This window comes from Pelodiscus sinensis, chromosome 25 (assembly GCF_049634645.1).
Source record: "Pelodiscus sinensis isolate JC-2024 chromosome 25, ASM4963464v1, whole genome shotgun sequence".
In the NCBI taxonomy this organism is placed as follows: domain Eukaryota; kingdom Metazoa; phylum Chordata; order Testudines; family Trionychidae; genus Pelodiscus; species Pelodiscus sinensis.
In genome coordinates this window covers 4471808-4491969 of record NC_134735.1, presented here as the reverse complement: position 1 = coordinate 4491969, position 20162 = coordinate 4471808, and the positions used below count along the sequence as shown (strand labels likewise).

At 62.9% G+C, this 20162-nt stretch overlaps 1 protein-coding gene across 8 annotated transcripts in view; it reads right to left on the bottom strand.

Moving 5' to 3' along the window:
* Positions 1-20162, bottom strand: part of COL16A1 (collagen type XVI alpha 1 chain) — a 100085-nt gene that overhangs the window by 38969 nt on the left and 40954 nt on the right. For all 8 annotated transcript variants that reach the window (XM_075908929.1, XM_075908930.1, XM_075908922.1 and 5 more), the window contains 23 exons: positions 18772-18798; positions 18178-18240; positions 17621-17662; positions 17459-17503; positions 16668-16703; positions 16219-16281; positions 14360-14404; positions 14182-14277; positions 11427-11471; positions 10351-10386; positions 9683-9799; positions 8861-8896; positions 7702-7737; positions 7412-7540; positions 6434-6478; positions 6088-6123; positions 5580-5633; positions 4512-4643; positions 3665-3700; positions 3170-3277; positions 2658-2780; positions 2517-2570; positions 2388-2429 (listed from right to left, as the gene is read on the bottom strand). In XM_075908929.1, coding sequence (XP_075765044.1) covers positions 2388-2429; positions 2517-2570; positions 2658-2780; positions 3170-3277; positions 3665-3700; positions 4512-4643; positions 5580-5633; positions 6088-6123; positions 6434-6478; positions 7412-7540; positions 7702-7737; positions 8861-8896; positions 9683-9799; positions 10351-10386; positions 11427-11471; positions 14182-14277; positions 14360-14404; positions 16219-16281; positions 16668-16703; positions 17459-17503; positions 17621-17662; positions 18178-18240; positions 18772-18798 — 1446 coding nt within the window. The remainder of the gene's footprint in view (positions 1-2387; positions 2430-2516; positions 2571-2657; positions 2781-3169; positions 3278-3664; positions 3701-4511; positions 4644-5579; positions 5634-6087; positions 6124-6433; positions 6479-7411; positions 7541-7701; positions 7738-8860; positions 8897-9682; positions 9800-10350; positions 10387-11426; positions 11472-14181; positions 14278-14359; positions 14405-16218; positions 16282-16667; positions 16704-17458; positions 17504-17620; positions 17663-18177; positions 18241-18771; positions 18799-20162) is intronic.

Below are 20162 nucleotides of genomic sequence, written 5' to 3'. Positions count from 1 at the left end.
AGCGCAGGCTCCTGGGCAGGCCTGCACTGGCTGCCTCGGGCGCTCCAGGAGAGAGACAAAGGAGCGGGCCAGTGTGAGCTGCAGCTGGGGTGGGAGGGTGTTGCAAACCAAGTCGGCAGAGGAGAAGCGGTTCCGGGGACGCTTGGGGAGCGCCTGGCACCGGCCCAGGAGAAAGGCTGTGCCGTGATTGGATTAGCACAGGCCCACACAAGCCATGGCTGCTACCACTGCTGTCGAATTGCAACACATCTCATGCCTAGAGGACCCCTGGCCAGAAAGGGCTAAACAGCCCGCAGGTTACCTGACCCAGGGTCAACCCGCAGACCGAGCCTGGTACCGTCATCCGGTGCTAGGCAGGGTGGGGCACTGAAACGCAAACCTAATGGGGTGGGCTTGCTTATGTCTCCTGCTAAATCGTAGCCATGTAAACAGACCGTTCCTGTCTAGTACTATGGCTGGGGGTCGGAGATCAAAGGCCACAGGCACGTTTGAATGAATCTTGGGTGAAGTAATTTCATTGTCTAGGTCTCTGTAAAGTCTGTGATACTCTGTTTAGTGGATTAATTACCTTCGGTTAATTACCATAATGCTTGGGAAACAAAAACCAGGGGACTCCTCTTTACAAAAGCCTATTGCTCGCCCAGGACCGTATGCGCACGAGGCTGCCAGGAAACTGCATCTTGATCTTGTCATCTCGGAACTGCTGAAGGCTTCATGCAGGGGAACCCGAAGCCAGAAGGACTGAGGTCCCAGTCGTACGCTGATACCCCCCAATCCAACACTGGACTCTAACCTAAGGACTCCAATCTAGAAGAACTCTTTGCAGCTACAGGCTGAACCTCTGAAAACCGGCCCTCTGTGGTATGGCAACCGGTCCACAGATGCTCCTGGACCAGAGAGCCCGGGAGCTTAATGACAGGAGGGCCAGCAGCCCGGCTGGGGGCAGCAGGGCTGTGACGTAGTGGGGGTACCTGGCTGGTTTCTATGCTGCTGGCTCTGGGGTAACCCCCACTGGTTGCCGTGGGTACCACGACCCAGCAAAACAGGATGAGTCACTATGCAAACCAGTATGGCCAGACACCCCCCATGGAGAGGAACAAAGGAAGGTGGATGCTGCCCTGGCTGGGGGGCAGGGCTGGAAGTGAGTGAGTTAGTTGCTGGCTATCTGAGAGGATGGAGGAGAGCCTAGGGGAAGGGGCTGGAGTTTAGGGGCCCAGTCTCCCCCATCTCAAGGGGGCCTGAGGCATCCCAGCCCAGCTCTGTGACCAGATTCCATCTGTGCTGTGCTGTATCCTGGAGAGGCAATAAACTCCCTCTATTCCACCGGCTGGTGCAGTCTGTTTGTGCCATTTCGGGGTGCAGGAGACGGGGGACCCCCAACGCGCCGTCACAGGGGCTGAGCCACAAAAGAGTGCTGGAACTAGGCTGGAAAACTCCAGCAGCTTGTGGCAGCACGGGGCTGGAGGAAGAAGAAGCAGGGCAGCGTGAAGCTGGGGAAATCTGGCCGCTTGTGGTGGCATGGAGCCAGGACAATCTGGCCACCCGTGGCAGCGCAGGGCAGGGCAGCTGGAGAACTCCAGATGCCCATGGCAGCCCAGGGCTGGGGGGCCGATGACAGCAGGGTGGACACCCTGTCCTGGGGGGAAGATAGAGGGGCCAGAGGCAGGGGCAGCTGGCTCAGGGCTAGTGGCAGAGGACACCCCCCCCGGTCTGGAAAATTCTCTGCTCCTGACGTTGCCGGACCAGGGAGGTACCACCCGTCCAACACTCCCCAGCTCGACTACGAATGTGACCCCAGAGCGGTTCTCCCGTCCGTGTGCATCTTTTAACCAGGGCTCACTCTCTCTTAGTTTTTCATACTTTTTAGTTGAGTTCCCAGGAACAGGCTAGCGGCGTGTACGTGGGGTACGGCCCGACAGGCCCACTGACGGGGAGGCGTGTCCCATCCCCTGGGGCGGTAGAACTGTATTTGGCTCGGTGTCCGGGTGGAGGCCGAAGGCTGGGTTGCTTGAGGGACCTGTGTTGCTGGGTTCTGGGTATTCTAGAGGCTGTTTCGTGCTGGCTTGGTACATCTAAGAATTGGAACAACCCCCCCGCTCTGGGGAGCCGCTGGCCCATTCTTTGCAGTTCACCCTCAGCGAACTCAGCTGGCTCCCCTGGGCCCATGTCAGCCGAGGTTCTCTGGGCCGCTGGGGGGGTGGGTGTGCTGGAGCCTTAGGGGGTGGGGGACAGGGAGGCTGCGGCAGCCGGGTGGCGGGTGGCGTGGGAGCAGCGACACAGCCTGGCAGTGCTGGAGAGAAGGCGGAAGGCAGGGCTGGAGAGCGCAGGGGCGGTGGGTGACAGGCTGTTTCCGGGGGGAGGGTGTTGATGGAAGTGCTGAGACTCACCTGCAGACCCTGGGCGCCGGTCCCCGGGGGCCCTGGCTCGCCCTAGGGAGATGACAGACGCCGGTTACTGGAGCTGCCCCAGCCTTCAGCAAGCCCCCTAGGACACAACCCGCTTGTGCCCTCACTCACCTGCAGCCCCTTCAGACCAGGCGGCCCCTGAATCCCAGGGAGTCCAGGGTTCCCCTGGAAAACACCCCCCAGAGAAACGTTAGCTCAGCTCTTCCAGCAAGCGTCTCTGACCGAGGAGTCGCCGGGGCGGAGGGCACTCACGGGTTTCCCTGGCTGGCCCGCGCCCGGCGGGCCACGGTCCCCTTTGGCTCCGGGTTTTCCTGGCACGCCGACAACATCCAAGAACTCCCCCTGGAGGGTGGGGCAGACGTCACAGGCATCTCCCTGCACCGGAGAGGGGAGAAATCGGTGCGGGTCGCTACATAGGAAATGGAGACCAGCGCTGGGGAGGGAGGCAGGGAGGCACCACCTCCCCTCGCCCCGGTGCCGTCACTCCTCAGACTAGGGCGGAGGGGGGTTGAACTTGCTACCCTCCGCTTCAGAAAGCGCCATGCCTCTGCCTGGTACTGATGCCGCACGGGCAGGACCGCCAGGGGCAGCATGTGGCGCCTCGCCCCCCCCCCCCGCCCCGGCGATGGCCAAGGAGGCGTGTGGCTCTCAACGGGCACCGCCGGGAGCAGAGACCCTGGCCCCGCAAGGCAGCGCCAGCCCTCGAGAAGGCAAAAACTGGGCAGAGGCGTGGTCCCCGGCTGCACTGGCCAGGGGGCACTCACCTTTTCACCCTTGGGCCCTGCCGGCCCCTTGATGCCGGGGTCCCCCGAAAGGCCTGGCAGCCCCACTGGGCCCGGTGTGCCAGGGTCGCCCGTGTTTCCTGCATCGCCCTGGAGACAAGAGCCGCTGTGACCCAGGGGATCCCATGATTCCCGGCCCCCTGCCCCCCCAGGTCTCTGCCCCATGCTCTCTGGAGGGCTGGGTGCCAGGAGCTAGGAAGCAGGGACTGACGGCCTCTCCAGTGCCCCCGCCCTGCCACACACTGCACGGCGGGCCACACCACTGGGGCTGGGCGCAAGTGCTCCACAGGCAGGCCTGAGCCAGCAGCCCCATCGAGCGAGCCCCCAAGGAGCTGCATTCTCAGGCCAGCCCGGGCCGAAGGAAGCCCCCACGGAATCAGCTCTGCTGCTCCGGGGGCCGGGCTGGGGGAGCCCCCTCTGGTCTAGAAAGCCCCCTCCCATCCCCGGCAGCCCGCCCCACCTCGGCCCACTGCTCACCTTCTGTCCCTTCAGGCCGGGCTCCCCGGGTTTGCCCTGGGGAACAAAACGCACACGGGAGGAAGAAAGAAAGCAGTCAGGTCGGGAGGCTCCAGCCAGCTCTCCCCAGCGCCCCCCACTGCTGGGCACTGACCCCCCCCTTCACAGGGAGATCTGGGGCCCCCCACGGCTGGGCACTGACCCCCCTTCACAGGGAGATCTGGGGCCCCCCACTACTGGGGCATTGACCCCCCTTCACAGGGAGACCTGGCCCCCCCCGCTGGGCACTGACCCCCCTTCACAGGGAGGCCTGGGCCCCCCCACTGCTGAGCACTGACCCCCCTTTACAGGGAGGCCTGGGGCCCCCCACTGCTGGGCACTGACCCCCCCTTCACAGGGAGATCTGGGGCCCCCCACTGCTGGGCACTGACCCCCCTTCACAGGGAGATCTGGGCCCCCCCCCGCTGGGGCATTGACCCCCCCCTTCACAGGGAGACCTGGGCGCCCCCCCTGCTGGGGCATTGACCCCCCTTCACAGGGAGACAGCACCCCACGTTGGGAGTGGAAGGTGGGACCGTGCCCTTCCCCCAGCGCCCAGCCAGCCCCGGAGGCACCGGCTAGGCCAGGGGAGGATGCTGGCACGCAGCGGGGCCTGCCAGTCAGGGTTAACCATTTCCTTGCCGGTTCACGCAGCAGCTTCACTGCCCCTCAGGGCCCCGGCCCCCCGGTACATCAGGCAGGTTTGCAATCCCCTCCCCCCATGCCCCGCCACCCCCTCCCCTTCCGATGCCTCCTCATCTCTCCAACCGCCCCCCCTCGCCCAGCCCTCAGGCTCCGCCCCCCGGACACGCCCCTCCCCCCGACTCACCGCTCGGCCCGGGGTCCCAATGCCGGGTAGGCCTGGTTCGCCCTTCTCCCCCGGAGCACCGGGCACCGACACCACAACCGGTTCCCCTTCCAGGGCCTCTGGAGGAGCAAGGCACTGGCCACAGGACTCTCCCTGGGAGGGCCAGGTGCCAGGGTCAGAGCCGGGCAGGGGCTGGGCTCAGCAGCACCTCCCCGAGCAAAGACCCCCAGGCACCCAGGCAAAGCTTCCTCTGGGCTTTTCCGCCCTGTAGGTCCTCGCCCAGCCTGGGGGAGAGGGACAGAGCACGGTGCCCAGCACCCTTCCGCTCAGAGGGGGGCTCCGCTTCGGGCCCAGCTCAGCAGGGAGCAGAGGTGGTTACCCTGGGACGGCTCATTGGTGACACGAGTTTAGCAGGTCTCAGGCTGGTTCCTAGTGAGACAGGTACAAGAGCGCCTCGCCCAGCCCTCCAGCCATGGGGTCGTGGGTGACTCGCCCAGCCCCTGTCCCCGCGGGCCCTGCTTTGTGGCTGGAGGAGCCCAGACGGGACCGTGTTGGCGTGTTCCCAAGGCACCAGCGGGCTCGGAGCACTATGAGAGGGACTCATCCAAGCGCCAGCGCAGTCACCCAGCCTGACGGCTAGAGATGCCCCCTGCCCGCCTGACACAGGATGGGGCTGCCCACGCCCCGGCAGCAGGCACCTGGCCACCCAACCAGAGCTGTGCATGCACATCGGTGCTCACGGGTCACACGCACCGTGCATCGGTGGAGATGGGGGCAGGGCTTAGGGTCTGCACCCACTTTTGCTTTGCCGGTGGAACAGAGAGCTTCGTGTTCTAGCCCAGGCGCCTGTCTCACACACCAGCTGGGGGGCTTTCCAGCCACGTCCGGTGGCTACTGGGCATGGCGGAGCCGGGGGGCACTCGGATAAGGAAGGGGAAGCTCCCCCTCACACCCACACAGCTGCCGGTAGCAAACTGCCATACGCGGCCCAAGGGGGGCACAGCTGGAGGGGCGCGCTGGGGGGGGGGGGGGAGAGCGTCCCCAGCCAACCCCACCCCTTTTCTCTAACAAGGGTCTCCAGGATCTCACCTTCTCTCCTTTCAATCCTGCCAGGCCAGGGTCCCCTCTGCCGCCCGGAGTTCCCTGCACAGAGACGCGGCAGCGGAGATGAGCCAGGGGCCTGGAAAGCTCTGTTCATGCGCGCACTCCCCGACACGCACACAATGGGCACTTGCAAACCCACGCAGGTACACAATCCTATGAGCATACCGCACCACAGGCCCCTGCACGCACACCCGTCCCCATGCATGCACACACACGGCGGGCTCTTGCACACCCTCGCGTGTACACACATGCGTACCCGTGACGCGCACGCGAACAGCCCCCCGCAATCCCATGTTCTCTGTGCATGCGCCCGGGACCTCCCCGGGGGCCGATCCGTGTCGGTGACCCTTGCCCTGCGCAGAGCCGCTGCATTCGCACCACGGTACGGACACCGCGCGCCCGTGTCTCTGCTGCTGCCGCCAGCAGGGCGATGACCAGTGCCCCACCGGGGGTCTCCCCACCTAGCCCAAGGGCCCCCAGCTGCTGTACTCACAGGTTTGCCGGCCGGTCCCATCTTTCCGACGTCTCCCTGGGGAGCAAAGCAGGGAGCACGGGGGTCAGGCCCAGCGGATGGGGGGGCGGAGGGTCAGGCAGCGCCGGCACGGACCCAGCTCGGCAAGCGCCAGGGCCAGGAGGTTCCCAAGTGCCGTGAGTTTCCGGCCGGTGCACGCTCAGCCCAGCTCAGGGCAGGATCAGAAAGCAGCAGCTTTCCGAAGTGAGGTGGGGAGGCCCAGCCGGCAGAGTCCCCAGCACGGAGCTATGGGGAAGGACCAGGCAGGGTTTGCTGTAGCCCTGCACGCTCCGGAACCCTCCCCCCACTGCCGGATGAGGAGACTCACCTGCTCCCCCTTGGCTCCGGCCAGCCCGGGGCTCCCGGCTTTCCCCTGCAAGAGAAACTCGAGTTACCCACTCAGCAGGAGCCCAGCTCAGCCCTCTGCAAACCTGGGGAGAAGCTGAGGGAGGGAGGGAGGGGCTCACGGGGCACCATCCAGGCCAAGGCAACAGGCGGGAGGGGGAAAAAGGGGCATCAGGTGCCAGGCTTCTGAATGCGGAGGGGAGAACAGGGCGAGAGAGGCTCCATCCCTGGGGGGGGGGGGGGGGAGGCAGACATGGGGGTAGCGGCTCTGGGTGCCTGGATCTGGGGTTGGATTTCGGCTCATCTCGGCAAAAGCTTTTCCCCGGCTCAGACCCCCTATCGGTGCGGCCTGCCCTGGGGAACCCGCCTTCCTCCCGCTCTGGCGGCTGCTCCAAGTTTCCTAGAGCTGCCTGCCAGGGGACGCGCCCCTTTGGCTCCAGCAGTCAGAGGCCCAAGATGAGCAGAGATGGTGGGCAGGTTCGGACCCCACTGGGAGCCTGGCTGGGGCTGGCTGCACAGGGACCCCCAGGGGCTCAGATCAGGAGGGCTCGTGCAGGTGGGGAGAACTGGGGACGTTTTTGGCCTAGTTCCTGGTGTGCCTGGGGAGGAAGGGAGCTCCGGGTGGAGAGGAGCCTTCGAATGACCTTTGCAGCGCCAGACCCGTGGCTGCGTGAATGTTGGGGCACCGGGCCCGTTCCCTCCCTCCCGGCGGGTGGGCCTGGTAGTGTTTCCCATCTGGTTCCACCCCCCTTCTCCCATCACCCAGGGGCTGGCAGCCTTGGCCTCTCACAGGGTGGGGAGCCAGACCCCCTTCTGAGCCTGTCTCAGGCTGTCCCCCATGCAGCGTCTCTGCCCCTCCTTGGAGGCAACCCAGCCTGCGTCCTCAGAAAACCGCATCCCAGCGCAGCTTCTAGGCTGTCCCTCCTCGCACTCCAGGCCCCAGAGCAGGGTGCATACTCACCGGCAGCCCAGGCAGCCCGATCCCCGGGGAACCCGGCTCCCCCTTGGGCCCCTCCATCCCTGGGAGCTTGTCGGAGCTCTGCAGCATGGAGGCGAGTACGGCAGGACTGCACGACACGCAGGGGGCACCCTAGGGAAGGAACCAACCGGCGCAGGGTCAGACCGGCTCCCAGTGCCTATGTGAACCAGACCAGGGTAGCAGCTGCTGGCCAGACAGGGGCCTGCGATCAGAGAGAAGGGAGCCAGGGATTAGAAGAATGGGCAGGGGATTTGGGGGGTCCCCGCACTCACCTTCTCTCCTTTTATTCCATTGATGCCAGGGTCACCCTAAAAGAAACAGACACATGGGGAGTCAGGCAGGATGCAAAGCCTCGCGCTTGCTGCCCTCAAAGCATTTTTCAGCCAGCATCCTCCGTGGGACACTGCAGAAAAGGAAGTTGCTGCTGGAATGCATGAAAGCAAACTGAAGGGTTTGTGTGTGCACACCTTGCTGCCCTCTATGAGATGGAATGCAAAATATTCAGGGGTGTGTATGTGTCATATGCCCTATAGTGCAAACAGCTATGGGTGATTCTCCTGTAGCTCACATGGTAGGGAAGCAGGAGGATCTGCCTTAGCCAATGAGAGCAGGGCAGCAGCTGCTGACTTGGTTGCTGTCCTGCAGCTGGTGGGGGAGCCTGGGTCACAGCGCTCTAGCCTCCTCCCGGATCAGCATGGCTGAAAGTTAGGACTGGTGATGCCTCGGACTAACTGCAGGCTTTCCCAGACTAGGGAAATTTGCCGACAGTGGCCTGGTTGTGCTGGTGCGGATATGCTGGCAAGAAGGGGGCTGGTGCCAGAATGGTTTTCTTGGTAAATCGCCGTACTGCTGCTACGGGAGGGGATAGAGGGGTGCACGGGTGTAGTCACATCACTGCCAAAATCCTCTAGCATTGATGGCACCTGAGACCTCCCCTTCACTGTGCTGTGGGCGGAGAAAGGGCCTTCTCGATCCACTCCCCCCCGCCCACTGCCCTGTTGGGGGGAACCCGGCTGAGCCCCTGCTCCTCCTGCCGATCCTTCTGAGAAGAGAAGGGACAAGAAGCGCAGGGCCAGCTCTGGGGTTGGGAAGGAATTCTCCCCTGGGCCAGACACGAGGGGGTTCCACCTTCCTCTGCAGCGTGGCTCAAACGAGTGTCCTTGCAACTCGGACTCTTTAAGTCCTGCTCTGCAGACATCAGTAGCTCAGCTGGGGGGTCTGGGTCTGTTACAGGAGCGGGTGGGCGAGGTGCTGCCACCTGCAAAGTGTGGGGAGTCAGAGGAGATCCCCCCCCCCCGAGTCCCTCTGGGGATCAGGGCTCTGTTGGGCCAGAGGGGCCCCCGGCAAAGCCCTCGCTGCTTCCCACATGCAGGCAGGGAACGCGGCAACAGCGCGGCGAGAACCAAGGCATCAACTCTCTGATGCACCCACCCTGTCGCCTTTGGGTCCAGGGAGCCCTGCCTTGTCCTAGAGGAAGGAAACAAACACGTAAGGAGAAGAAACACCTTGGCCAGGGCTCCCGGCTCATCCCCCCAAGCAGCCACTGGGACGTGCGCACTTATCTCCACGCAGCGCTCCCTGCCCCCCGAACGCCCCCCCAGACCCTCGCCCCCCTTGCACCCACTGGCCCCTGTGCCGGAGGGGAGCGGAGGAGACGGCCCAGGGGCCAATCGCCGGATTCCTGAGCAGAGAAGGACCCCGGGGCAGGGCAGGGACCAGGATGGACTATGGGATAGTGCAGTGGGAAGGTTAAGAAGTGGATCCCAACCCCCGCAGGCTGAATCTGCCTTTGTGGCGTCGGCTCCGGGCTGGGTCCCAGATCAGCCGGGCCGATTCCCAGGCTCCTGCTGACCCGGGCGGGGCGGGGAGCTGAGAAGAGGCAGGACGGTTCCCAACCCTCCCTCCGAGCCAGGCCTGAGCACAACCTCACCTTGACCCCAGAGCCGGGCAGGGGAAGGCTGGGTGCAAGGCCCGTCCGTGGCGCTGGGTGGCAGTGCGGGGCTGCACACTGAGGGCCAGGAAATGGGTGTGGATGTGGGGGGCCACAGACGGACGGGGGGGAGGGGGCTGTTTTGCAATAGGCTGTTTTCTAGGGAGGCAGCCAACTAGGGAGGGGTGGTGCAGGAGCAAACGCCGCCTCCTTCCCCCACCCTGCCCCTTCCCCCTCCCGCCTTTCAGCCATCTGCTCCCCGCGCCGGGAGCCAAGGGGACACGGTTCTCGTCTCAGGGGCACGGCAGCGCGTTCAGACTCACCGAGAGCTCCCCTTTCCCCGGCGCTCCGGGCTCTCCTTTGGGCCCCGGCTTCCCCGGGAGGCCGACAGCATTGGCCATCCCCGCGGGGATGGTGGGGCAAACTTCGCACGGGTCCCCCTGCGGGAGAGAGGAGACGCTGAGACGTGGCCACGGCCCCAGAGCCCCCCACGCTCCTCTCGGGGTGGCCACCCCATGACCCCACAGAACAACGAGCCAGGGCCAAACCACCCGGCGCTTTGGGCCCGGACCCCAACTTTGGACCAGCACCGAGCCAGCCAATCAGGATTCTTCAATAGCCCTGGGGCAGGGGCTTATGGGACCCAGGGCAGAACAGGGTCTGAGGATGGGGCAGCTTCCGAGCACACAGGGCTGAACGGGATGGAGAACCGGGCCAGGCTCAGAGAAGCTGGCTCTGGAAATGTTGGTCCTTGGAGCTGCCTGGATCCACTTCATCTCCTGTCCTTTCCCCAGCGATGGGCCTGGAGCGGGAAGGCAGCTCGGTGGAAAGTCTCCAGCTTCTCAGCTCCCGCTAGCAGGCCACTGTAGGGCAGCCCCACCCGGACCCCAGAGCCCTGCCTCTCCCACGGAGCCCCATGGCGCACAGCACAGAAGCCAGCCCCCTGGCCGGGACGGAGCGCACCGGGTGCCAGGCCCCGGGCGGTACCCACCTTGTCTCCTTTCAGGCCTGGCACACCGGGCTTGCCCTGTGCGGGGAGGGAAGATGCTGGTTACATCAGGGCAAAGCTGCCGAGCAAAACCCATCCCAAGGCCCCGGGCTGCAGAGGGGCCAGGCAACTTAGTACAGACAGTGTGGAAAACCTCCTGCACAGCTCTGCCAGTGCCCCTCCGTCCTGCCCCACAGCCCCTGCCAGCCCAGCCGGGCTCTCCCCTCCCCCGCCCCGGCAATGCCCCTCCGTCCTGCCCCACAGCCCCTGCCAGCCCAGCCGGGGTCTCCCCTCCCCCGCCCCGGCAATGCCCCTCCGTCCTGCCCCACAGCCCCTGCCAGCCCAGCCGGGCTCTCCCCTCCCCCGCCCCGGCAATGCCCCTCCGTCCTGCCCCACAGCCCCTGCCAGCCCAGCCGGGCTCTCCCCTCCCCCGCCCCGGCAATGCCACTCCGCCCTGCCCCACAGCCCCTGCGAACCCAGCCGGGGTCTCCCCTCCCCCACCCCGGCAATGCCCCTCCGCCCTGCCGCACAGCCCCTGCTAGCCCAGCCCTAGGCTCTCCCCACCCCCGCCCCATGCCCCTCAAGCCTGCCCCACAGCCCCTGCTAGCCCAGCCCTAGGCTCTCCCCACCCTGCTCCCCACCCCCTTGTTGGATCTCTGGGCTCCTCCCTCCCATGCACTTCCCTCCTACGCTGCAGGCCTAAGTCCTCTCCATGGGGCTCAGCCAAGGCCCCTCTCTCCCGCCTCGCACCCCCCCCCCCACTGCGGTGCCGGGCCCGCCCCGCGCTGAGCCCCTCGGCTGCAGGGACGTGTGCGGAACAGTGACCCCGGGGCCACGCATGCCAGGCTAGCCACTAACCTGGACCCCAGCACCCCGGGGGGGCCAGGGTGGGAGCCCATGGGGCGTCCCCAGCCATGTGGGGATGCCCTGAGGCCCGGTAGGGAGGGACAAGCTCTCCCCACCCCCACCCGAGGACTGGGCTCCCGGCCCTTTTGTTCTTCCCCACCCCGCCTGGGCAGGCCACCAAGCCTCCCCCAGCCCCATGCCGCCCCCCTCCATCGGAGGAGGCTGCTACTTACCGGCTTCCCCCCTGAACCACCGGGCCCAGGAGATCCGGAGTTACCCTGGAAACAGAGCCCAGAGAAAGACAAACAAGCTGAGCCCAGGACGTGTCTGACACCCCTGAGCCGGGGGGGACACAGGCTCTGTCCAGGAGCCTGGCCGGCTGGAACAGGACCAGGTGGTGGGCTGTGCACCCTGGCAGGGTCCATCCCCTGGAGCCGATGCACCTTAACTCTGGGACAGATCAAATCTCGGCCAGTGCAAATCTGTCCCCCTTGATGTAAGGTAAGAACATGCGGCCACTGCGGGTGTGTCTAAACTACATGGCTCCATCAAGGGAGCCATGTAGATTAGGCTGATCAGCAAAGGGAAATGAAGCCGCAATTTAAATAATCGCGGCTTCATTTAAATTTAAATGGCTGCCGTGCTGAGCCGACAAACAGCTGATCAGCGCGCTAGTCTGGACGCTCCCGCGCCGACCTGAAAGCCCTTGGTCGACCTCCCCGTTTACCTCGTAGGATGCTACTTACCTGATCAGCTGTTTGTCGGCTCAGCGCGGCAGCCATTTAAATTTAAATGAAGCCGCGATTATTTAAATCGCGGCTTCATTTCCCTTTGCCAAACAAACAAATCGACATGGCTCCGTCGATGTACCCTAAGCCTCTGCGGAAACAGGCAGCACGACTGACGGTTTAAACCAGAGAGAGGCCCTGCAGAGGCCGACTCTTCTGAGCGCTGGCTGTCTGGAGTCTGACCTTTATGCCTGGGTGCTGTTATCCGACTGAAAATGACCATAGCGATCCCCGTTGCAAGCCCGGCTCTGTTTGCGCAGCACAGCTTGCGCACCAGGGGCCGAGCGAGGTGTCCCGGGGCAGGCTATCGCTTGCTGGTTAGGATGATGCTATGGGCGGGCGCGGATCATTTCTGGATGTGAGGGGACCAGTGTTGGCTCTACCCCTGCTTTCAAATGCTTGCAGCTGGGAACGCCCACAGGGGGGCTGGCCCACGTGTGGGGAAGGGACAATTAAAGTGGCCTAGAACAGTGGTTCCAAAACTTTTCGGCATCACGCCCTCTTTTCGATTTTTGAAAAATCCTCATGCCCCGCCCCCCGCCCAACAGCAAAGCTTGTTGAGCAAAAAAAAAAAAAAAAAGGCACCGACTGGGACAGCAAAACTTGATGGGGGGAAGGGAGAAGGGGGACTGGGTTGCCTCGCCGCCCCCCCCCCAGTTTGGGCTCCCGTGGCCTAGAAGCATGTGATTGGCCATGGGCCTTGGCAGACACCAATCCACACCCGAGGCACCTTCCTGGGAACGTTCAGACTAGCCTGGGGGCAGTGGCGCCCCCCTGCAAAGAACTGAGTCCTGCCTGGACTGGGGGTTTGCCCACGGGGCTGGACACCCTCTTGTTGCTGTATTTTTCCACAGCAAGACCAGCAGGAGCCGCTCTGCGTGGGGGAAGCGAGACAAGGCCCCGGCAACCCACCATTTTACCTCTTTCCTGCACCTGCCTCTGGATCACGGACTCCCACCCATGGGAGCATTTTAACCAAGGGACCAGGGTCCTTCTGCTGATTTGGAAGTAGCTTGACTTGAGCCAGCGGTTTATTCCATCCATGCTACAAGCCTGACCCAAGAACTTTTGCATTTCTTGTATGTCATGGATTCCTTTCACCCTTTTCCACCCTCGCCCTTTCTTTCCTTTTAGGAATAAACCTTCAGACTGGAGATTCTAAAGGAGGGTACAGTGCGATTCCAGGGTCAGAGCCGAGTTATATACTGATCGGGGCGTGCGGCTGGTCCTATGGGATCGGAAGGACCTTTTATTTGACGGGATTAGTTTTCCTTAGGATTGCCAGATAGTTTCACAAAAAATACCGAACACGACGGAGAAAAAATTGGTTGAGGCCAAAAAAAAAAAACCAAACAAAAAAAACCAACTCACCACAAAAAAAAAAAAAAAAAAAAGAGAGTCATGGTGCCTTTAAATCCCCACGCTCCCCCCATCCCTACCAAAATGTCCCAAGCGCCCTCGCATCCGAGAACAACAGAAAATACCGGACCATTTTACATGTCTCGTATTTTCTGGGTTTTTTAATCGGACAGAAGCTGCAATACCAGACACCTGGCAACCCTAGTTTTCCTAACTGCTCATCGGTGCAAGGAGGGCGAGGGGTGGCTGATCCAGGGGAACCGGCGTGCCTGAGGGGACTGCTTGTATGACGTCTGGTTAGCTGGCGTAGCGAAACGGGAGAGCTCTTTTTCTCTGGTCCGGTGTGTCTTGTAAGTGGAGACACCCCAGGGTTGGGCTGTAAACAACCCCGTCTCAAAGCAGTTAGTCCTGTATTAGATACTCAGAAGTACCCCCAGCAGAGCACGCCTGTTTGCAGCCCACGTCAGGCCTCACCCCGCGCGCTAGATGTGGTGGCTGCACTTACTTTTTCTCCTTTAGGCCCGGGGGGGGGGAGGTACCGGGGTCAGCACGTTCCCTCCCAGACGGGGCTGGCAGGCCACAGGCGTGGCTGGGCCTCCCCGGGACCACGGAGCAATGTGTCCACAGGGCCACGAGACGCCCTCAGCTACCAAACCCAAGAAGCTCACCCCCACAGCGCCAAAACGGCCTGAAATTCCACGAGGCCCAGCTCACTTCTCCTGGGGCCAGCAGCCGTGAACAGCAGACTTGCACGCCCAGGGAGGGAGGCTGCCGCACACGGGGCCATGTGGCATTCAGGGGAGCTAGGAAGTGAGGAGAAGCCAGGCCACCAAGTCCTTACCTTTTTCCCGGGAAGTCCTATCCCTGGAGGACCTGGTAGCCCCGGGGGTCCTGGTTCACCGGCTAGCCCCTCAGGTCCAACGAGCCCTGGGTCACCCTAAAACACAGACCTCGCTGTGAGTCTGGTCTCTATCTGCTGGCCTTCAAATCCCTCCCACCCCAAACCCACAGCACAGTACCTTCTGCCCCTTCGGTCCCACCACACATATCTCTCCAGGCCGGCCCTAGCAGGAGAAGGAAAGCAGGGTTAGAACAGGGTAAGCTCTTTGAGGGGAAGGGGGGTTCTTTCTGTGCTGTATTTGTACAGCACCTTGCACTATGGGGAAGTGATGGGGACTCCTAGGTGCTATCATAATACAGCTCATCAGTAATCACAGCAACACACGCCCAATAGTTTCCCACTGGCACTGAGCCGTGCACGGCCCTGGCACAGAGCCCAGCATGCAGCTTTCTTTGCCTTTGCTGATAAAGAATATGGGACGATCCATTTCCTAGGGCTTCTGCGGATCAGTGTCCCCTGTAAGCTGAGTACTTGGGCGGCTTAGTTTAAAACTAATAAAAGAAAGTTCTTCTTCACACCGTGCGTAGTCAAGCTGTGGAACTCCTTGCCAGAGGAGGCTGTGAAGGCTAGGACTATAACAGAGTTTAAAGAGAAGCTAGATAATTTCATGGAGGTTAGGTCCATAAAAGGCTATTAGCCAGGGGATAGAATTGGTGTTCCTGGCCTCTGTTTGTCAGAGGCTGGAGAGGGATGGAATGAGACAATTCGCTTCATAATTGTCTTCGGTCCACCCCCTCTGGGGCACTTGGCACTGGCCACTGTCGGCAGACAGGATACTGGGCTAGATGGACCTTTGGTCTGACCCAGTACGGCCGTTCTTATGTTCTTATGTTTCTTATGGCTGACTAGGAGAGAGTCAAGGACCACTCTGCAGATTGGCAGAGTGCCCACAGTCAGAAGCATACGTTTCTATGGGCGGTGCACCTCCGCACATGCCTCAGTGCACACAACAACATTTATTCCGCACACCGATGGAAAAAACGAGAGGGAACGTTGCTGCGGATCCCAGAAAAATGCATGAAACAGATTCGTAAAAGGAAGAAGGAGCCATCACGGTTCTCACATTTACACAGCACCCTCGATCCTGGGGGATCTCAAACCTCTTTGCCATAGATTGTAAGGCTCACGCCGCCCCGTGGGAAACGCAGCTGCCTCTGGGGTGGGGTCTGATAGCTCTTTGCAGCTCCCGGCCAGGCTGCGCAGCAGTGCGGCACGGGATGTGAAGAATCCCGATCCCGGCTGGGACAACGGGGAATTGAGGGAGGTGGAATACGAGGGGGTGCTGGGAATTTGTCCACAGTGCCCAGTGGGCTCTTGACTGAACGCAGGAACTCGGGGCTGCAGAGGTAACTCTCCTCTCTCGTGCCAGAACTCAGTAGTCACTCTGCCACCCATTAGAGTGGCTGGGTGCTCTTTGAGCAGGGATGGGGAAACTAAGGCCTGGGGGGCGTATGTGGCCCTTGGCTTGCCTGGATCCAGGCCCCCAGGCTCAGGGCTCCCCGCACTGGTGCTCCAGCTCCCCCGACCTCCCCGCCGGGGGGCTGGAGCACACAAAATCTACCAGCCTGGCCCCCCTAGGCTCTGCTGTGCGAGGGGAACGTGGGGGAGTCTCTTTCTCCTTCTCTGTGGGGGCCACGTTAGTGAGGGTGTTTTTTTGGGGGGGGTTGCTTCTTACTGGTGGGTGGCCCCCAACTGATTTTTCTGTGGGTCAGTGGCCCCTGACCCAAAAAGGTTCCTCACCCCTGGGCCCTGCAGCACTGCGGGGTTGGGGGGTCACCAGGTAAAGCCGAGGGGTCCTCCCCCGGACGCTGAGGAGGAGACGCGGTGGAGACGAGAGGAATCTGAGCGCCTCTCCAAGGCTGACAAGGAACTGGGAAACCACAAGGACGTTCCTGGGAAGGGACCAAGGTTCTCTGGATCCCGCAGCCCCAGGGCGGATTGAGTCAATGGGGAGAGGAGACACGAGGAGCAACTTACGTCGCGCCCTGGCATCCCGGGATTCCCCTGGACTCCTCCATCTCCCTTCTCGCCTTTCTGCCCCTGGAGAAGCAATCCAGAAAGCCGCCCGTCAGGGGAGAAACGCAGCGCCCTTCGGCCATGCCCCGGCTGTCCCCCCTCCTCCGACCCCGTGGCTGCCTCGGCTCCACAACCGCCTGTAACGCCTCCGGCCTCGTCTCACTCCCGCTGGCAGCTGGCAGCCTTCGCGCTCCAGAAAGCACCACTAACCCGTCAACCGTCCAACTGACCATCCCGTGCCGTCCCCTGGCAGCCCCCAGCCCCTCTCCCCTAGATCCAGACCTTGCTTTTCCCAGCCCCGATCTCACACACCCTCTGGGGGCCTTTTCTCCTCCTGGGTTCCTTTCCCAAGCAGAAGAGCTACCTGCTGTGACCCTGGGGCCTGCCACATGGACAGGAGAGAGAATTACCTTCCGCCCATCCACACCGGTCGCTCCTGCTGGGCCCTGTTTGCAAGAGAAACATGGTGGTTACCAAGGCCCCTGGCTATTAACACCCAGCTCTGTGCAAGAGGCGCTTTGTGGCAGCACATTCAGCGACGCGCTCCCCCGGTCCACAGAGCGTCGCCGACGGCCCTCGCTAGTAAATATTTATCTCCCACAAGATAAACTTGGCCACGGCAAAGCACAACGTCTGAGCAGCCTTCTGCAGGATGCCGGAGGCCATTTGGCCTCGGCCAGGCTGGGAGCCGCGAGGCGGGTGTGGCAGGGGGAATCAAAGAGAGGAAGAGTCGGGAGGTATTGGGGGTGACACCCCCCGGAGGAGGTGAAGGGGGGCTGGTGACAGGCAGCGCCGGGGTCATATCCGGAGCTGCAGAAGGTAGTGGGAGCGACGCGTCCGGTCCGTCTCGGTGAGAGCTGGCGTTGCGAGCAGCTTGCGGCCCAGTATACGGCAGTGCCATTTCTAGGAACAGGCCCGGATCTTTCGCTTGTGTAAACGGGTGTCACTCCCGGGGCGCGCTGCCCGTTTACACCTGCTGGGTCTACCTCTGGCTTTCGAGGCCTCTCAGCTAGCCCCTTGGGGAAACAGGCTCCCCCAAACGGTGGCCAAGCCGGAGGTGCTGCGCCCCTGGACGGGCTGTGCGGTGGGGCGCCGTGTCGGGGGCACCACGGGGAGCCCATGGGCCGGTGGGACAACTCTGACCCTCTGTCACCAAGAGGGAGGGGAAATGGCACTAAGGGGCTTTAGGGGGTTAACTCACCAGGTCTCCTCGCTCCCCCTTCTCCCCTTTCGGCCCCTCAGCGCACTGCAGAGGGAAAAGGAACAGGGGGCGGGTTAGAGGGGGTGGCGCAAGGCAGCGCGAGGTGCCGGGGCGGCCGAGCCCCATGGGGGACGCCTCCACCAGGGGACGGCCAGGGCCTACCTGCAAGGGGCCGTCGGGGGAGCTCCGGGTGCAGTCCGCGCCCTGCGGGAGGAAGGGTGGCACTCAGAGAGAGAAGACGGGGCTGCCTGGGGCCGGGCTCGGGAGGGGCGCAGAGGCAGAAACGGGCCCTTCACCAGCGGCATGAGAACGGGCCAAGCGCCAGGCTGAAGAACCCAGGGGGGCTGCGTGGCCGAGGCCGAGCTATCCCTCCCCTGCACAGGGACAAGCCCCCCATCACGGGAGCAGGCCCAGACCCCCCCCCCCCCCGAGGAGTCAGATACAGAGCGGCCTCACACGGCTCATGTCACCAGCCCCCAGGGAGCAAGGGCTGGGTGGGGCCGAGACCCAGAGCCGTCGGATTCAGCCATCGTGCCCAGGAGACTGTCACCAAGGCACCGGGCCCAGCCAGCCAGCACGGGAGGTGCCCGCAGCTACCGGGGATGGGTGAGGCCTGGCCACGGGGCAGGACCTCCTCGAGGGGACCCCAGTGTCTCCCCAAAGGGGCCGTTGGCTGGGCGGGGGTTTCTCCTCGCGCTGGGTGCATCGAAACCACTCACGCGGTCGCCTTTCTCCCCCTTCAAGCCGGAGGTCCCCGGGAATCCTCGTTCTCCTTTGCCCCCCTGCAGGAGAGGGGGGGTCCCATGAGAGGTACGCACTTTGCACAGGGGAACGCATGCCCCCTGTAAGTGCACACAGGCACAAATGGACACACGCTCACCACAGCATGTATGGACACACACAGCTACACATTCCCCACACCATGTATGGACACACACACAGATACACACTCCTCACATGTATGTACACACATGGACACACACACACAGCTACACACTCCCCGCAGCATGCATGGACACATGTGGACATACACACGGATACACACTCCTAACAACATGGATGTACACACGTGGACATACACTTCCCACAACATGTGTAGATACACACATGCAGACACACGCGTCACATCCACATGGACACACACACAAATACACACCCCCACCGCATGTACAGACACCCGCTGACGGAGACCTGGGATCACCTCCGCGTGCTCGGGCAGGCACTACCTGCGATAAGCAGGCCAGGCTGGGTGCCCTTTCACAAGCAGCACAGAGCCGGGCTCCGTCTGTCAGTCCGGGCGAGGACACACTTACCTTGGGGCCGGGGGGACTGAGAGAGACCTGCACAAACCAAAGAGTGGCGTCAGTGCACCCAGCCGGGTCTGCCGCCGTGTGACCCACCCCAGGGCGGAGGGTTGGGAACAAGGGGTGGGCGGAAGGAGCGGGACAAGTCACGAATCCCTTTTAAAACCATTCAGTGGACTGTTCCCCTCCCCCCCAAGGTGTCCCAGGCCACCCTGTCTGCACACGGGAAGGCGTGGGGTACCTGGGACCAGCCCCCTCCAAATGCCCCCTTGACTGGACTCCGGCTGGGAGGAGCAAGGGGCAGCAGATAAAGGGGATTAAAGAAAGATGCAAAACGGCTCTCGTTTTAATCCTCCTCCCCGTGGCCTCCCTAAATCCCTCTAGCTGGTTCACAGCGCCCACGCTGGCCTGTCAGGCGCCCTGCATGCAGGGCTGGAGGGCGAAGGCCATGCAGCTGTGAGCTCCGAGCCCTTCTTTTTTCCCCTCCCTCTCGCCTCCCTCCATCGCCGCTCCTCGCGGCCGCTATAGGAACCGTGCGGACATCTGGAAGCCATCGGTGCTCCTCCAGCCAGCCAGCTGTTGCAGGGGATGTCAGCCAGGGAGAACAGGAGGTGGGGGGACTCTTTGGGGAAGGCAAAGGGGACAGAGGGGGAGGAAGCTCCAGCCACCTGAGGAAGGTAAGGCCCCGGGGCAGGCTGGGTTCCAAGGGAGCCGCTGGGAGGGATGAAATTCAATCCGGTTCTGGGGCTGCTGCCTCCAAAGTGAAAGGGTGACTCTGCAGGGGCGGGGAGCCGACGGGGAGTGAGGAGACAGCCTTGCCCTGTCACAGCCCTGCCCCCTCACAGTCCCACTGACAGCAGACAGGCCAGAGCCGGAATCCATAACCCTCCCACGCTCTTCCCGCAGACCGGCCTGCAGCGCTATGAAGCCACACAGGCTGCTCCAAGCCCTGGCGCTGTGCAAACCTCAGGCCACAGGGGCCATTTTCTCCTGCCTCAGTCCTAGAGACGTGAACCCCTCGGAAGCAACACTAGTCCTGCATCTAGCAGCCTGGGGTTGGGTATTGCCTTCCCAAGCCTCCCTTCCGCCTTGGCTCCGGCAGATTTTCCGTGTTACCAGGCGACGAACAGAATCCGCCAGCCAGCACGCTGCCCTAGAGTAGCAAAACTCCACCAGAATTGCAGTGTGTTGGCTCTGTGTTCTCGCCACCCTGCCACGCACCTAAGATCCCACCGCTGGCACCAAGACTGACCCAGACATCTGGGCCAGCTCCCCCTCTCTCATCTGGGGATAGCTCTAGTCACTTCCACAAGGCAGGGCAGCTGCACTGTGCACGTGGGGGCCCGAGGCATGGAGAGGCAAAGTGACTTCCCCAAGGTCATGCAGAGAGTCTGTAGCAG